This window comes from Nicotiana sylvestris, chromosome 10 (assembly GCF_000393655.2).
Source record: "Nicotiana sylvestris chromosome 10, ASM39365v2, whole genome shotgun sequence".
NCBI lineage: Eukaryota > Viridiplantae > Streptophyta > Magnoliopsida > Solanales > Solanaceae > Nicotiana > Nicotiana sylvestris.
Window position 1 is genome coordinate 169,565,153 of NC_091066.1, and position 18,789 is coordinate 169,583,941.

Consider the following 18,789-nt stretch of genomic DNA (forward strand, 5'->3'; position numbering starts at 1 on the left):
ACTAGATCCAGATGTGTATTTCTTTTCTAACTTGGACTCATTTTACGGTTAAACCCCAACGGGACTGTAACACAATTCATTCCCAATTCGCTCTCTTTCTTCAAATTCATGCATCAAAACATCAACAAAGCATCGTGAAAACACAGATCGGATCAGGCGCTTACGGCGGAACACGGCGGAGCAGAGTCTCTTCCGTACAACATTGCCGCTTGCCGTTTGACACTTTCAGTTTCTTTCAAGGTATTATAAGAAAAGACAAAAATACTGTTTTGATTGAGGTTTTTGATTCGTTACATCGATCTAAGGTTAATTCTTTGTAATTAAATGTGAATGTATTAGAAACCGCTATTTGTTATGTTGAATTTTGTACATGCATTGTTTTTAACTTGATTTTGTAATTAGCGGTTTAGTTTTATAGTTTTGCACTGTTTGTCGGTAAAAAAGTAAAATTTACTGTTTTGATTCGAGAGTTTGATCTGTTTACATTGATCTAAGTTTAATTAAATGTGTATGTATTAGAATTCGTTATTTTTTCTATTGAATTTTTTACATGCATCGTTTCAACATGTTTTTGTAATTACCAGTTTTAGTTTTGCGCTGCTGTCGGTATAAATTTTTGTGTTTGAATTGGTGGCGAATCGCGATGATGATCTGTGTGAGTACATGTGATCTGTGATTTTTGAAGTTGACATGAAAGGTTAATTGGATTTAATTTTAGTATTTTTTTAATTTTACACTTGAAAAAGAATAGCTTTTTGGTAATCATGTGTCATTGGCGCCATGAAAACACCTAATTAGTTTTGAATTCAATCATGACTTTGAATGAGGTTGTGAGATATGATTTTAAGTTAATAGCGTAGGTTTGACTCATAAGAATTGTAATTTACTTGTCAATTTAGCAGCAAAAGAAAGCTCTTGGATATGATCTGAGTAAAATGTTTTGTAAATGTGTGTTTTGCTCTTCTTTTACCTTTTTTTTGGGTATGTGATCTCGGATCTGTTTTTCAGTAACTCCTGTAAAAGTCAATATTAGTAGCTGTTGGCACCACAGAAACGCTTCATTGTGAATTCAATCATGAGTTTGAATGAAATTGAAAGATAGGATTTTAAGTTAATAGGCATTGTTTCGACTTGAAAGAAGTTTGTGTTATTTACTTGTCAATTTAGCAGAAAAGAAAAGCTCAAGGAGATGGTCTGAGATTAATGTTTAGTAAATGTTCTTTTCTGGTCTGTGATATCAGATGTGTTTTTCAGTAAATCCATTGAAGTCAATGTTAGTACTCCCTCTGTCCAATTTTATGTGATGTTTTGACTGGGAACGTAACAAGGGAGAGAGCTGACTTTGGCGCCCTAGCAGCAATCGAGAAACAACGCTAACTGGGAAAGACACTCTTGAAGAAGGGCCTGCCATACGTTGGGGTGAAGAAAGCTTCTCCTCTTATAGAAGAGGCGCTGAAAAAGACAGTCTTCAAGAAGTGAGAGAAGGAATCATAAAAGAAATAGCTTTTGTCTATTTATTCATATTTGGTTGGATTCCTCGATTCATCTTGTATCTTAAATGGAATAGCATCTTTTTCTAGATTGCTTAAAAGAAAGAAACACTTTTGAGTCTTGTGGTCTAAAATAAGCCATAGATATCACTGATAAGAAAAAAACAAGCCATAGATATTAGTGTGGCTATAGATCATCTCATTAAGGGTAAAATGGAAAGTCTAAAGTTAAATTGTTTCTAAATATAGAAAGGTATAATTCTTTTTGGGACAAATTCAAAAGGAAAGTGCATCACATAAATTGTCGGACAGAGAGAGGGAGTAGTCATCTTGAAGTAAAACTTTAGTCTGATGTGGTTCTTCTTGCTTTCCTTTTTATTCTGTCTGGAATGTATTTTTGGGGATTTTCTGAGAATGTGCTAGATTATTGCCTTGTTTTTTACCTTAAAATATTTGAGTAAAATTTTCGCATATTAATATTTTCATCTGGTACAAAAAAAGAGGTTGACAAATATTAGATAAACCTGTTTAAGGTTGACAAATATTAGATAAACCTGATTATAATATCTCCTTGTTTGTTTCAATTATGCATGATGGAACAATGTATTTCTTGACTATCTGTAAAGTGAGCCTTAATTATACTATACTTCCTAAGTCTCCAACATCCCAATCTCTCTTTTCGGGTTTGCAAACAGAACCTCTAGGTCAAGGACGATATCCTCAAACCAATAGAATTATGATTTCTACTTCACAATTCTTATGTTAAGAAGTTATGTCTTATTCATGTGATGAAAAAGACAAAACCTAAAGGTTATCAAAAGAAAGATGAGACTTAAAGAGAAGCAAGTATCAAATTCACAACCGATTCTGTGCCGCAAATCATATGGACTTGTGAAATTGGTAGGGATGGAGCTTTGGGGAACGAATCTATTGAGACATCCAAATAATTGTCAATGAATTTGGGCATTTCTAGCGCCCAGGAGTGCACTGGTTATTTAGCTCATTCAGTCTATTTCACTTATTCTTATTTTTGAGTTTTGACCATTCAATTTCTCTTATGCATTTTTAACTGTTTTGATGGTTTACATCTGGGATAGTTTATTCCGGGGGATAAAGGATTTAAGCCTAACATCATTGCTGTGGTTGTAGGATGTCTGTTGATACTGAGTTTCCCTATGGTCCATCCATCTTAACTGATGAAAAGTTGCCAGAAGTGGGGAATCCAGCTGTTCCATGCCAAAATTCATCTAGCAATGATGCTGTTGTGTTTACAAAAGAAGCTTCGAACTGCCCTGCTGATAATGGTCAAATGAAACGTAATACAGCGTCAGAGATAACAGGCATTGAAGAGATGAGTGGTGAATCTGGTGGTTCAGACAAAAGTAATGATGATGAAAAATTACGTAAAGGAAGTGTAGAAGCTGCAAAAGCAGATGGCAACTATGAAGACAAGTTACAAAGTGACCAAAGTGAGAATGCTGAAAATGCAGAAAGTGATGGTCAAGGGGCACCGAGCATGGTCACAGAAATTAAAGGTGTCAATGAAATAGGAGGTGATTTTAAAGGAGATGTCCAATTAGTATGTGAAGAAAGTGCAGATACTGAAAAGGTAGAGAGCAGTTGCCAAACTGCAGCTAGCACTGTTATAGAGATAAAAGCCGTTGAAGAAATTAAGGGTGAATCTACTAGTTCAAGGAAAAATGATAAGAGTGTGGATGCTGAAGAGGCGAATATCAACAGTTCAATGTCTGTCAACCCTGTTATTGAGACAGTAGGCATGGAAGAAATGAGAGGCGAATCTAGTGACCCTCGCAGAATTAATGATGGCAGCAGTGAAGAAAGTGGGGAAGCTGAAAAAGCAGACAGCAGCTGCCAAAGGGCACCTCACTCAACCATGGAGATGACGACATTGGAGAAAATGGGATGTCTATCTAGTTCTGTAGAGAACAGCAGCGGAGACATTACTGGTCAAGAGCCACCCAACACAGTCACCAAAATCAAAGGAACTAATGAAATAGGAGGTGATTCTAATGGTGATGTCAAATTAGTATGTGAAGAAAGTGCAGATACTGAGAAGGTAGAGAGCAATGGCCAAGCGTCACATAGCACTGTTACAGAGATTACAGCCATTGAAGAAATTAGGCCTGAATCTAATGGTTTAAGCAAAATTGATGAGAGTGTGGATGCCGAAAAGGCTGGTAGCAACAACTCACTGGCTACCGACATTGTTACTGAGATCAATAAATTAGAAGACGAATCTAATGGTGCAGAGAAAATTAACAATGTGTCTGAGATCACTGGAATACAAGTTGAGTCTAATGGTGCAGAGGAAATAAGTGATGATAAAGTAGCATGCCAAGAGAGCACAAACACAGAAAAAGGAGATGATTCTAATGGTGATGTCAAATTAGTATGTGAAGAAAGTTCAGATACTGAGAAGGTAGAGAGCAATAGCCAAGCGGCACCTAGCACTGTTACAGAGATCACAGCCATTGAAGAAATTAGGCCTGAATCTAATGGTTTAAGCAAAATCGATGAGAGTGTGGATGCTGAAAAGGCTGGTAGCAACAATTCACTTACTACCGACATTGTTACTGAGATGAATGGATTAGAAGATGAGTCTAATGGTGCAGAGAAAATTAACAACGTTTCTGAGATAACTGGAATACAAGTAGAGTCTAATGGTGCAGAGGAAATAAGTGATGATAAACTAGCATGCCAAGAGAGCACAAACAGTGAAAAAGGAGGTGATTCTGATGGTGATGTCACATTAGTATGTGAAGAAAGTTCAGATACTGAGAAGGTAGAGAGTAATGGCCAAGCGGCACCTAGCACTGTTACAGAGATTACAGCCATTGAAGAAACTAGGCCTGAATCTAATGGTTTAAGCAAAATCGATGAGAGTGTGGATGCTGAAAAGGCTGGTAGCAACAGTTCACTGGCTACCGACATTGTTACTGAGATCAAAGGATTAGAAGATGAGTCTAATGGTGCAGAGAAAATTAACAATGTTTCTGAGATCATTGGAATACAAGTTGAGTCTAATGGTGCAGAGGAAATAAATGATGATAAACTAGCATGCCAAGAGAGCACAAATGCTGAAAATGCAGACAGCCTAATTCAGAGTGTATCCAATGTGGTCAGTGAAATCAAAAGAACTGAAGATATAGAAGGTGAATCTGATGTCGCAGACAAAAGGACTGATGGAAACTCAACCTGTGGAGAAAGGAAGGATGCTGAAGCAATGAATAGTGGAACTCCAGTTCATACAGGGTGCGTTCCTAACCATTTATGTTTTTCGCCTTTATCTTTCATTTGGCATGATTTAGTAAAAGCAGTCTCTGGACCTGCTTGCCCCCCCTCCCCCCATCACAAAAAAGGGACAAAGGATGAATTTAGACTCAATTAGTTGATTAGTACTGTTGTGAGCAGATTTAGATGAGCGGGAAATTATCCGTTCTTTTTGCTGCTAAAGTGAGATCTGTGATCAATTAAGATGAATATGATCAAGTCAATATCTTTAATTTTTTACTCTTACCATTTTTTTAGTAGATATGATATTTATATTCAGGTTGCAGTGAAGTTTATGTTGCAGCCTGTAACGGATGTCCTTATATTTGATATTATTGAGAATTCAGATACACTCTCTTATCTTTGAAGAACAAAAGATTTGTCTGATTCATTTCTGATTTTTTGATGAGAGGTTTCGTAGTCTGCGGACAGATATTTACGGTTCTATCCTCAATCACCTTTTCTATTAAGAGATATGAGTGCAGGGAGGAGGCTGGGGATGTGACTTTCCTATTTATGTTTCTTCCTTCACTGTCATGCTCTATTGGATGTATGCGACTTATATCCACATTGCATTTGGTGGAAGCTTTGTTTTCAGTATAAGAATGGATACACTGGGCTAGGTACCATTTGCATGATAGACTTGATGTTTTTTTTTTTTTTTGATTTGCACCGGGTGTCCGAGTCTCTTCGAGACTCGACTAATCCCGGGGGTGCACAGGCCCTCGGCAAGGAGTTTCCCGCAAGTGCATCACGGTTAATTCAGGTTTTACCCAGTCCGATGACCCTCAGAAATTGTTTGCACCCAGTGGGTTTCGAACTTGAGACCTTGAAAGGGAGCAAACCCCAAGGCTCAAGTCAATTGCCACCCGGCCAACCTGAGGGTTAGACTTGATGTTTGTTTAGTAGCTTGATATTCGGAGTGCAGTGATATTTTATCTTTTTTCAAATTGAGCCAGGATTTTAAACTGATTAACCAACTTGAAGGGCTTCACATTAATTCTCTGTCCGCTAAGTGATTCTATTTACTAGAAAACATAGTGATGCTGAATTTTCCCACATTTCATCTTTTTAGCTGACATAAATTTGCAGCATTGATGCTGTCACATTTGGAAAGGAGAGCACGAATAACCCGGTTAATGATGTTCAAAATGTGCACAACACTGTCCTCGAGACTATATGCAATGAAGAAATTGGAAGTGCCTCTAATGGTGACAAAGATATAGATGACAAAGTGATGCGCCAAAGAGATGAGGAGTCTGAAAGATTGCAGAGTGATGGTCTAGCTAGTGAAGGGTGAGTTCCTAATTTATGAAGCCCCAGTCTCCCCTTGTTAAAGACGAGACACTTAATCTGAAAATATCTCAACTGGATTTTGGATGGAAGGAAATTAATTCCCTTTGGCTGCCCTTTGTTTCTAAGAAGAGGTTTCTGATTAAGTGCATGCCATCTCTGTTTGTCATTAGACGTAAACACTGAAATTCACGTTAACTTAAAGTAAACCCATACTGATATCAATAGATATAGCTCTTTCTCATTAGCCATTAATGAGAAAGCAAATTATTTTTAAAATGATTATTTGAATTGGTGCTCTTCCCCGAAAATAAAATCTTTTATTTTCCTGCTGAAGCAAAGTTTGTTTAGATTTTGAGTGTGATATGCACGGCCTAGCAGTCAATGAAGCTAGAATGGATCATGGGAGACCAATGTTCATATCCGGAGGAGGCAAACACCGTTAGCAGAAAAAAGAGATTGGATGTGATACATTAACATCTAGGTTCTTATACATCGCTGGTCATAATTCGTATTACCAAACAACATTTTATTGACCAGTATGTGAATCCATATGGAAAGTTGCTGGTTAATTGGTTTCCTTAGTTAAATGGTTATGAAGTCCGGACTATGCTGTCTCGCTTCTTTACTATCTAGTGATCATATATACTTCACTTAATTGGTAGATTCATTCTGGATAGCTATGTGAAGATCCTTCCATGTGTACTCTGACTGTAGGATGTCCAGTGATGCTGAATTTTCACGTGGCCTGTGTATTTTAGCTGATGCAAGACTGTCTGAAGTAGAGAATTCTTTTACTTCGATCAGCAGAGACATGTCTAGCAATGATGCAATTGCGTGGGGAAATGAAACTTGTGATAGCTGTATTTCTCATGGTCAAAGTCCAGTGGACATGGTTCAAGAGACCAATGGTAAAGAAGTAGAACGTGAATCTAATGGTGTGGACAGAAGTGGGGATGATAAATTGATATGCGAAGAAATTGAGGATGGCAAAAGATTCAACTGCAGTAGTCTAGCTGCTGAAGGGTGAGTACATGGGTTACAAAGATAGAGATTTTTCTTACTTCAATTGTACTTGGTGGTTGAGGATAAAAACTCGCCAAATAAAGACACATATTTATAAAATAATGTTTCTGGGTTGATGGTGACGTAAAGTATATAAGTCAGTAGGTTATATTTCCCCTTTTGCTACCCGGAACAGTTTATCCGATGCAAATAGAGAAGTAGTATTAAGTAATGAACGTATCTTCTTTTGTATCTATTGTTCATCTGTATTCATGCGACTTAAAGTCTTTAATGCACGTACAAATATGGTATGTATATGTGATTGATATGCAAATTAGTAATTAGGTTCAGAATTGTGAATTAGTATATTCAGTAATGGCATTTAAACTTCTACTTAGACATGAATGAACTGGGAAAAGGCAAGTAAATATAATGACGACCCAAAACCGAAAGAAAAAGGAGCAATTCCTCTTGTCTCGTTTGGGTGGGTTGGGGGGGGGTATGAGTGTGATGGTTTCTTAGGGAGGGGGGCGAGCACAGTCCGGGTTGAGTACGCGCGTGTGTATGTGTAGATAGGTAAATGGGATAAGGGGATATACTACCACATTGTCAAACCATAATAGCTCGAGGCCATACTCTCCTCCGTGATGAATAATTCACATAGACTATAGTCCAAGGCTCTAGGTAATTAATATCCACTATTCTAGTCGAGCAAGAAAAGAAACTAAATCTTGGGTTGCAATCCAATCTCTCAATTCTCGACTTATACCAGGTGTAATTAGCAGATAAATGTATTAAGTTATAGTTAATGCTCTTGGAAGAAGAATACTTTTCTTGCTTGTTTAAAAACGTTTCATTTTCTAATAGTTTGTTTAGAGTTGATTAAACTCAGTGTTTGACTATTTGCTCTTGTGATGTAGGATGTCTTGTAATACCGAGTTTTCCCAAGGCCTATCTACTTTCGCTGATTCAAACTTTTCTGAGGTGGGTAATTATTGTGCTTCAAGTACTAAAGACATGTCTAGCAACGATGCTTTTGGGGTCAAAAATGAAGCTTTGTATAGCTGTGCTGATGATTCTCAACTGGGACCTAACTTGGTCAAAGAGGGTAGTGGAGTTGAAAATTTGGAAGGTGTATTGAATAGTGTGGACAACAGTATTAACAACAGAATACTTTATGAGAACTGCGGGGATACTGAAAAATCGCACATCGGTTCAGATAATGTGGGGTACGTTTCGAACTATCTGAACATATTCCGTTTACGCAATTAATGATATAATCTATGCAGATAGAAGAGGCTATCCTAGTGTAATCTATACGTTTTTGGGTAATTTTATTATTCCCCTTTTTTTCTGTCTTATTTGTTCCTTTGTTCTGAATAAGAAAGTTTCAGAGATAGTGGATTGTCTGTTTTTCTTGTGTGCTATTTATCCGAACTTTTAATAACCCCAATCTCTCTGGATAGCTAAGTTGGTCTCTTGGTCGCTCTTGAATATTTAAACTCACAATTGCCCTCAAGTTCCACTTTTAATTCATAGGACTAAATTGGTCTTTCTACCACACTCCACTTTCCAACTCTCAATAAGCCACTGAACATCGAGAATACTTTTGGCATTGGGATAGCTTTTCCGTCCATTTCCTTTAGATAAACAAGGGGATTCTATCATAAGTTGTTCCCTCCAAGAAAAAAATTGCAGCAGCAATTAATCCGTGAGTGATTATTTGTAGAAGGCCTCCATTAAGTCCCTTATCAATTATAGTACTACTTCCTACAATTATAAAACCCATATGAAGAACTCCTATGTCTATTTTTTTCCTTAAAGAAATTTTAAAGATATTGTTTTTTTTGAAATTATTTAGCAATTTATATTTAATAGAAATAAAACTATTTTTTTAGACATATACACTTGCATCGAGTGTCCCTACATTAGTTTGAATATTAATGAGGTTGCATGATGTTTACATTAGCTGGAATCCTCATGATTTAGATAATAAACCTTTGGTTTCTAGTTATTCCAGCCAAGTATCATTCATCCGTTATTTCATGAATGCTCCTGTTGAAAGAAGAAATTTATTTATTTATTGCCTATGCTATTTTATTCTTTTTTTATTTAAAAAATACAATTATGGGCGGTTACATTGGCAATTACGGTTGGTATTTTGCATGGAAAATCACCTTTACTCTCTTCAATATGGGAACCCACATTGATCACTGGTATAATATTGGCTGTCTCAAGGAAGTCCTTTTATTCAGCGGCTTATTAGGGCTACCTACTTACCTTTTACAGTCCTGTGAATTTGTTTGTGCTTATATTGTTCATTTTTTCTACCAATAAAAAAGTTGGCAAATATGCACAGCATACCAAATGCTTCTTTTGGAGAACTCAATATGCTTTTATTGCTATACAAGCCTTTTTCAGCCTACCTATTTCTTAGTGCAAGCATATGTAGTTTAATAAATAGGTACTGTCCATGTTGATGGTCCCACAATCTTGCGTTTTTATATTAAACCAAGGAATTAATGTTTCAATTTGAGGGGATTTTCTTCCATAATCACTTATCATTTTCACCAGAAGTTTGTTCTTGTCTTTATAATTAGGTCCCTATATAGGGGAATTTTCTTTAGTTTTATGTTCTTGTAGTATCCTAATTTCTTCTTGTGATTTGGTGGTTGATGCTAATGGGTTTTTGAATTTGTCATGTCCAGGCATGCAATGCTTTATATAGTTTACCATGTCATCTTGTTATTTTTGCTTGTCTTTTTGTCATTTATGGTATGTTGGAATTTCCGTTGCTGTATATTTAATGGAGACAACTAACTAAGCTGCTTATTGCTCTTGTCTTGTAGGGTGCATGGTGATGCTGAAGTTCCCATTGACCAGTCTGTTTTAGCTGATGTAAAATTGTGTGAAGTTGGGGACTCTTATGCTTCAAGTATTAAAGATGTGTGTCACGATGTTGTATCTGGAAATTCTTTAAATGAGCCTGTTCATGAGAGTAAAATGGTGCCCATGCCTTATACGGCTATAGAGTTCACTGGCATTAAGAAAGAAGGTGAATCTAGTGTTGCAGGCCAAAACAGTGATGACAAATTTTTACATGAAAGTGAAGATGCTGAAAAACCACCGAGCACAAATATTGATGAAAGGTGAGCATCTGACTATCTGAACAGTGAATAGAGGATTTTCCTCAACGTAAAAATAATCCCCTTTTGCTGGATAAAACTATCTGGAACAAAAGCAAAATGTTTTTGGTTTTGCAGAACCTTCCTTTCCTTTCATGACTTTGGCAGTTAAGAAACTTAATCTTACTTATCAGTTATCTCCAGGTTGAATAGAAGTTTAAGTTGATTGAATTACTAAATAAAACATGGTTTTGGTTCTAAAACTTGCACAGTTTGATGAATTATTGTGTTTTCCTGAGAAGGCTAATTTAATCCTGCTTGCTGGCGAACCTATTTTGAAACAAGCCAACTTTTTTTTCCCTTTAGATCCATCCTTTAAATTTCCATGTGTGGTAAAAGTTTAAGTTGATTGAATTTCTGAGGTCAATACAGTTCTGGTAATAAAACTTGTTTCTTTCAGTAACAATAAACCTTTTACAGTTAATTTCATCAAAAAATAAAACTTCTGTAGTTTACTGATTCTGGTGAAAAGTGTTCATCAGCAACTCAACTAGTGCTCCTCTCAGGACAGGAATCTGTTTCTCATGCTTGTGAGCTATTTTTTCTGAACTTTGAGGTGAAATAGTTGATGCTCTGAGCACGAGTATCAAATGGTCATGGCAGCAATGTCAGTCATGGTTCCAGTGCATTAATTTGCAGCAGCGTATTGAGGTAGACCAGCAATGCACTTTAGGCTGCCTTGTGACCTTTTAGTTTTCGGTGATGAATGTTAATATCTTTTCAATTTTGAGTTTTCTTAATTGCATAGTTAAGTTCTATATTTTTATCTGCTTGTTTAGCTATATTATTTCTATATGTGTTTCTTTTAACTTATGTTTTTTTTTTCAAATGATTATCATGATTAGAAAGTTTAAGGTTTCATCTGCTCTTATGATTGTAGGATGTCTGGCTTAGAGTTGTCTGTAGCGGGAAATACTTCCGCTCCAAGCACTAGAGATGTTCCTAGCAATGATGCTGTGACATTTGGGAGCGAGACTTTGACTTGCCCAATCGAAATTGATCAAGAGTCAGCTAACATGAGCATAGAGATTGCAGGCGCTGAAGAAATGGGAGGTGGTTCAGACAGGAGTAATGATGACAAACTAATGTGTGAACAAATTGGGGATGCTGAAATTTCAAGTACTAATGATGTGTTGACCACTTCGGCTGAGTGTTCCTCTGTGGAAGCTGTGGCTGTAAGGGATATGAATGTGAGTGCAGCAAAGGGATTTAACTTCCTGATAAGGATGCCTAGATTTGATGATGAAAAACTCCGAGAACGTATCAGAGTAGCTGAGCTAAATGTTGATGAGAAGACGCAGCACAGGGATGCCTTTAGACAAAAAATCCGAAACAAAAGAGTATGTCTCCAAGTTTCAACAATATATTTTAATCTCTTTATTGTGGCTTGGTAAACCTTAGTAGGAAATGCCTTTTTCATGAGCAGGTCAATTGCCAAACTCATGGTGCTGAATTTGAAGCTGCCAAAACTCAAGAGAGAGATGCTAGAAAGCAAGTTAGGACAAAGCGTGCAGAGATCTCGACTCTTCAAGATGTGATTGATAAAGCAAAGAATGCAGTTGCCATTGATGAGATTGATAATAGGGTATGGATTTGGGACAACCCAGTAAAAAGATTTAATCAGCAAACTGGAGTGTTTTGTTTCTCTGTTCTGTGAATTTGTTATTTATGTTGCATGATCTATGCCCTGCAGATTTGTAATATGGAACACATTATTGGGCATGAAACTCTACCTTTGAAGGAGGAAAAGCTCCTAATTCGTGAAATCAAGCAACTGAAGCAGCTTCGTGGGCAGATTTCATCCAACATTGGCAGGCAGGATGAAGTGCAGAAGGCTCTGGATGAGAGAGTTGTAAACGAAGAGCAATTGAGGGTGGGGCCACTAAGATGCTTTAATGTTCCGCTGAATACAACCTTCTACTGCTTATCGTAAACATAATTGATATCAAGTGGTGTCATTAACATTGCGCATTGAAGAGTAATATTGGATGCCTGACAGCAGCAATTTTTTGGTCAAGCTGTCACTTTTTGATACTTAGTGTTATGATTTTCTTTTCCTCTTAATTTGCGTTAACCTAGAGACAAATGTGTGCAGATCTTGAAGAAAGAGCTTGATAACCTTAAAGTCAAGGCCTCAAAAGCTGAAACAATTGCGATGGCAGCTAGCCGGAAATATGAAGATGAGAGTCGAAAGCTCAAAGAATTGCAAGCGCAGTTTAAAGCTGCAGATGATATCCGACAAGAAGCATATGAAGAATTGCGGAATTTAAAAAAGGGATTCTATGAGAAGGTTTGTAACCACATCCGAGTAGATTGGACCTTGAACTGTTATAATCTGTTCTCAGGATCCGATACTCTTCATCCTCTGACCTCTGGGCTCCGATGATAGAGAAACTTATTTCTACAGTTTTTACTTCACAATACAACCACAAATGTTTTTGCTTCCCAAGTTATGCCTACACTGGGTTAGTTAATGCTTGAAGGTGGCGGGCTTTTGACTTTCTTTCTTTTATGTGCAATTTTGTTGGTAGTACAAGTTCTCTGGTCCTGTTATTTATTTATTTATTTTCTATGGTTGCATAATTCTAGAGGTTAGATAATTTACCGTTCAACTGAAAAACAAAAACCATATTTGACTAGCAAAATTTTAGCGAATCTCACAATGCCTGAAAATGCAGAATGTTCATTTCCGGACATACAAGGATGAAGCGACTTTGGCTAGTGATCATGCACGAAACAGAGAAATGGAGGCTCTTAATCATCTCTGTGTGAATCAGGTATCAGCAACTTATTCTTTAGAGTTGTCTTCCAGTGAAATTCCACTCTCGCTTCTCTCTAATAGTTGCTCTGTCAGGTCGAAAGGTACATGGAACTTTGGAATAAGAATGATGAGTTCAGAAAGGAGTACATCAGGTGTAATACAAGGAGTACGTTGAGGAGATTTGGGACCTTGGATGGTCGTACACTTGGCCCTGATGAGGAGCCAACTGTACTTCCCAGTTACGTGGAGCAAAGAGCTGCTAGGCTGGTTACTCGTGTAGATAAAGTTAATTTTGTATCACAAGCTCCGGTCTCTCAGCAAGAAAATCAAGCAGTAGTTTTAAAGGATGAAAGTAAGGATGACAATATCAAGCTGCAAGCAGCAGAAAAAATGAACCCGATTGAGAAAACGAAAGAAGCTCCGAAACCAATTCAAAGAGAGATGAGTGTGGTTGATGAGCCAAAAGAGGCCGAGCAACTGCAAACTGCTCAGGAGCTGGAGGCTGCTAGAAAGGAGGAGGAACAGAGGAAGCGTGAGGAAGCAGCCAGGTTGAAAGAGCAACGGCGGTTGGAGGAGATTGCAAAGGCTAAGGAGGCATTAGAAAGGAAAAGACGCAATGCAGAAAAGGCCCAACTGAGGGCTGAATTACGAGCCCAGAAGGAAGAAGAACAAAGACTGAAGGTAAATCTTCAGTTAATTCAAAGCAGAATTTGGTTTTCTTTCACATATTCTATTAAGTAATAGGACCGTCTCTATAAATTATCATTGTTTATGTACGAAGTTTAAATCATATCTTGTTTAATACAGGAGAAGGAGAAAAGACTGCGTAAGAAGGAACGGAAGAAGGGTGCTGTAGGTGAAACAGAGACCGAAACTAATGATGGTGAAACTGCTCTGATTTCCACCAGCCTGAGAGAAACTGTCAAGGAGCCCGAGGCTACTGAGAATCCTCAAGCGAACACTAAGAAACCTCAGAAACCATCTCAATACACAAAGCAGATCAAGACAAAATCCACCATTCCTCCCCCGCTTCGCAACAGAAGCAGAAGGAAATTGCAGCAGTGGATTTGGTTAACTATTTCTTGCTTGGTTGTTATTGCTCTATTTTGTCTAGGAAACATTGGCTTCTTCACCAATTTGAAGCAGCGAGGAAGCCCGAGATTTTAGTGCCTTAACCTTGTTGGTTTTGGCTTGGAGCGAGACAGATTGCTTTATTTTACAGATGGAATAGGCCATTCTTTTACTCTATACATATAGCGTTGGTTCATCATAGTTTGGAACATTTTTGGTTCTTATTAGTAGTGATAAGACGTTTTAAAACAACAGATATAACATTTTCATATTGGTATTCATTGCAAAACATATGTGTAATAATCCTATTGATTGCCTTGCTTGCTTAATTATCCTGCTAAATGCTAGTACTGAGTTTAATGGTAAAGTGGTATCGGCAGGGTAACGTCTGCGTACACACTATCCTCCTCAGACTTTATTTGTTGGTATCGAAGTGTAAACCAAATTTGATGCTCCAAAATCGTGGCATGCTAAGATTTACTGCTATAATTCTAGCCTCTTTAGTAATTTATTGGTAGATTATGATTTGTTTTCGTTATATACCATGTTAATTGTTAAGACCTGAGGTGATTTCCAAAATGGATCTGGTTATCTTGTTTACATTGTAAAGCATTGCATCAAAATTTTAGGGGTTGTAATCAATATGTACAACAAATGAATTTGCAATTCCATGGTCAAGAACATTAGATTGTTTCCTGTCCTTTTCATTTTTCATCTTCTAATAACAAATGCCGTCTCATACCAAAAAAAGAAAAAGAAAAAGAAAACATGCTATGCTTGTCTTCGGATGAACATGGACACCCAAAATAAGTGACTAATTTATTTTCTTATTTTGGTTCAAAATAAGTGTCAATTTATATAATCAAGAAAAAATTTAATTTATTTTTACAAAATTACCCTTATGTACATATTCCTAAAAAGTTTTCTTATTCCTTAGAGAGAGTAATAAACTTAATAAATCCACTTTACAGCAAATCATTTGTCAACTATCATCAACTTTTAGAGATGTCATCTAGTTTTGGTTTTAGTTCAGTTTCTAGAAAGGTTAGAAAAAAATTTACATACTCGAATTAGTCTTCAAAGTTGTCATTCTAAACTAAACGGGTGGTCATCAAAATATCTTGTTCCACAAAATTTTTCATTTAATGGGAATCTAAAGATATATTGTTCTATATTTTGTTTCCTTTTCTTTTATTGGATCATGGTGGTGGTTTGGTGCACTATCAACCCCCCTCCCCCCCCCCCCACATGATATTTCTACAAATATATCTTCCTCACATATGTCAGAACAAAAAATCAAAAAAATATAAAAGACAAAGGAATGGAAGGTAGAGCAGAAGAATATATATATGTTAGCTAAATTAGAAATTTAGAAGTATTAATTCAAAGGCGAATTCCCGATTTAAATTTTATATGTTCGAGTTCAAATTTTCAATTAACTAGATTCAAGGTATATTATTTGTACTCATTTAGTGAGATATTTTTAATATACATACAAAATTTAAGCTAAAACTATTGAATTCGGATAAGCTCATAATAGATGATAATTGATATGCATCCACAACTCCATTCTATTAGAAAAAGTAACCCATCGAATTAATATTTAAGGTGTATAACATCAATAAAGGTGAAGCACCAAGATACGAGAATCAATAAGAATAAAAAGAGTGATAATGATACTAAAATTTTAATGCGATTTTTTTTAACAGAGGAAAGAATCACAGTCTGAGAGGAACAAATGATATCGATCATAATAAGAAATTTTACACTTGTAGCCTCGAGTAAAATATTCAAATGACCCCTACACACCAAAAGAAAAAAATCTTTTGTTATTTTTTATAACATACTAGAATATCGTTTTAGATGGTTTTTAGTTATTGTGTTGTACCGTTATTTAGATGTAATATTTGTTTTGACTGTTAATTAAATTTTATTTTATTGTATCATTAAATTCATCGTTACGTAACGATGAAATGTGTCACTTTATATAACGACGGATTTGCTATGGTGGCATTGTTACCTTGCTCTTTTCTCTTATATTGCCCGTCTTTATCTATATTATTATAAAAGCGTGAATAAAATGTTGGATTACAAAAATAACCTTTTGATATTAAGCATAATAACTCACAGTAAAAGGACATAATCGGAATTCTAGACATTAGCCTTGCAATTCTATTAGTTTTAGGATATAATACTACATGCATGTTAGCAATCCTACATGATTACCTTTAGGAATTCTATTAGTATAATTATTTTATTGGCACATTTTTAGCCATGTAATACTATTACTTTTAGGATATACTTCTTAAAAATTCTATTATTAATTTAATTTAAAAACTTATTATATTGTCCAAATCCATTAAGAAACAGGAGAATCTATATTATTATAAAAGCATGAATATAATATTCATAGAACAAAATAACTCTAAAATATTAAACAGGAGAACTCACAGGGAAAAGACATAGCTGTAATAACTTTTTTTTTGGACTATAATAACTTCTATGGTAATTTTTTTAATATTTAAGATTTTAAATTTAATACAATCTTGTCTTTTGAATTCTTATTAAAAATATGTAGGAAGGTTTAATAAAATCATTTTCATAAGAATCCTCTATATTGGTAATACTTTATTACTCTATAATATTCAATACCAAAAAAAAGTAATGCTAAACGGACTGCATAAAGTGTTGAAATTGAGAACAAATCCCCACGATAATATATTATTATATTATATTATATTTGAACTGCTTTCCTACTAAAATAATTATTTTTTAAAATTAATTTTTTTGTGTAATATAAAAATATATAGCCAATTATTAAAGAATAGCTAAGAAAATTTTTAAGAATATAAATGTGTGAGAAAAAAGGAAGAGATTGGTAAGAGCCAATACCACTAATGATTTTGCAAACATAAAGATCTAAAAGTGGAATGTCAGATCGATCTTTTTACTCTTTGAAAATAAAATTTGTGATGGACAAATTATAATTATGGTTAAATATTCAAATATGAGATGAACTAATATTAAGAATCTAAATCAACAGAAAATAAATTATATTTTATGTTAAAACCAAACAATCAAATCTTTCAATTAATTATTTAGTAAGATAATTCAATTAAATTATTTTTAAATTCATCATATGAGTAAAATTATTTCTCAACTTAAAAAAAATCTTAGGGTACATAAATTTATTCCAAAGAAAAAGTGGTAGAGATTAAAAAATAGATCACAAAGTAAAAAAATTAGTATAATATTAAGAATGCCATACAAGTGTTTGAGGAAGCACAATCAAAGCTAAATACTAGACAAGAATAAGCTTTCAAGACTATATTATAAAAAGCCGACTCTAGTATAGCGAGATTATCCTTTGTAGATGCCTCCGGCGGAATCGAAATAATATTCATATGTCATGCATTACTTACAAATGTCAGATCAAGAGGCATGATATTGTTAGCAATAAGAACAAGTGGTGTACCGATGACGATTTTATTATGAGGTCATACAACTCACTTTAGATTTGATATACCTCTTCAAATAATTGAAATAACCATCACAAATATATCAAAGTAGAGCAATAATACTAAGTTTATAAGGAAATCAAATGTGATAATATGAGATGAAGCGCGATATCGATGACTAAGCGTCAAACAATCGAAACAATCGCCCAGAGTTTTAGAGATATATTGGATATCGATGAACCAATATTGGATATATTGGATATTGATAATATGAGATGAAGCGCTTTTGACTAAGCGTCAAACAATCGAAACAATCGCCCAGAGTTTTAGAGATATATTGGATATCGATGAACCGTTTGGTGGAAAAGTAATAGCTTGGAAGGTGATTTCTGTCAAGTACGATCAGTAGTTCCAAAATTGACCAAAGCAGAAACTATAAAAGCTAGCTTGCCAAAACTATACTTATGACTTCAAATGAAAATATTCAAATGACAAGAAATAACATATCCAGCATTCAATGACTTCTTGCTTCGTGTCGGAAACGAAGAAGAACACCCAATAAAAGATGATTTGGTTATTCTAGAACACTTGGTTATCAACTCCACTGATAATAGTAGTGCATTTAATAAGGAAAATATTTTCATCGTTAGTTTAAAATGCAATTTGTGCAAATTACATGATAGAAATTAAAGAGCTATCTTAGCTAGTAGAAATGAATATGTTGATCAACTAAATAAAAGGATCATGCTAAGTAAAAGCAAAATATTTTTCAGTTTGACTCAGCAGAAGATGATACCAACAATTACTACCAAGAAGAATATTTAAATACGTTAGTATCAAATGGCCTTCTACCATACATGTTTGTTGTCAAGTTTATTATTTCTTACGTATGTTAATGTCACCATATATATAATAGACTAAGTTAAAATTTATCTTCCATTGCATATAGGTTGATTTTGAAGAAACATATGCTCGTCATGCTACTGAAAACTTAGATCCGCATAATAGCTTGTGTAATAGTATACATATAGTATATAGAAGTTTTGACAATAACGTCATACATGCAGAACTTATGATACTGGTCAATGTGCTTCTAAGTAAGTGTTTATCCCCGAATTCAACTTTCGTCTTCCGAAACTAAAGAATATATTTTTAAATTTGTGTGAAAATAATTTTCAGTATGTTTATGTTTTGTAGTTATAATAAATAAAGCATAAGGACAAACATCCTAAATA

General features: G+C 35.2%; 1 protein-coding gene across 3 annotated transcripts; it reads left to right on the forward strand.

Moving 5' to 3' along the window:
- Window positions 1-28: 28 nt before the first annotated feature.
- LOC104234829 (uncharacterized) lies at window positions 29-14,425 on the forward strand. Of its 3 annotated transcripts, XM_009788464.2 has the most exons (13): window positions 29-240; window positions 2,640-4,763; window positions 5,874-6,077; window positions 6,792-7,100; window positions 8,000-8,308; window positions 9,929-10,228; window positions 11,145-11,604; window positions 11,691-11,849; window positions 11,958-12,137; window positions 12,360-12,554; window positions 12,943-13,041; window positions 13,119-13,706; window positions 13,833-14,425. In XM_009788464.2, the coding sequence occupies exons 2-13, from the start codon at window positions 2,641-2,643 to the stop codon at window positions 14,190-14,192; spliced, it is 5,286 nt and encodes a 1,761-aa protein (XP_009786766.1). In that variant the 5' UTR covers window positions 29-240; window position 2,640; the 3' UTR covers window positions 14,193-14,425. The 3 variants fall into 3 exon arrangements, with proteins under 3 accessions (XP_009786766.1, XP_009786767.1, XP_009786768.1); XM_009788465.2 differs by lacking the exon at window positions 6,792-7,100; XM_009788466.2 differs by lacking the exons at window positions 5,874-6,077; window positions 6,792-7,100.
- Window positions 14,426-18,789: the final 4,364 nt, after the last annotated feature.

What these genes read in the sequence shown, in the direction of transcription:
- LOC104234829 (XM_009788464.2), top strand. Translation starts at nt 2,641, where the DNA reads ATGTCTGTTGATACTGAGTTTCCCTATGGTCCATCCATCTTAACTGAT. An exon ending in GATGGTCTAGCTAGTGAAGG is followed by an intron (nt 6,078 to 6,791) that starts GTGAGTTCCTAA and finishes CTCTGACTGTAG; the next exon opens with GATGTCCAGTGATGCTGAAT. An exon ending in TAAACGAAGAGCAATTGAGG is followed by an intron (nt 12,138 to 12,359) that starts GTGGGGCCACTA and finishes AAATGTGTGCAG; the next exon opens with ATCTTGAAGAAAGAGCTTGA.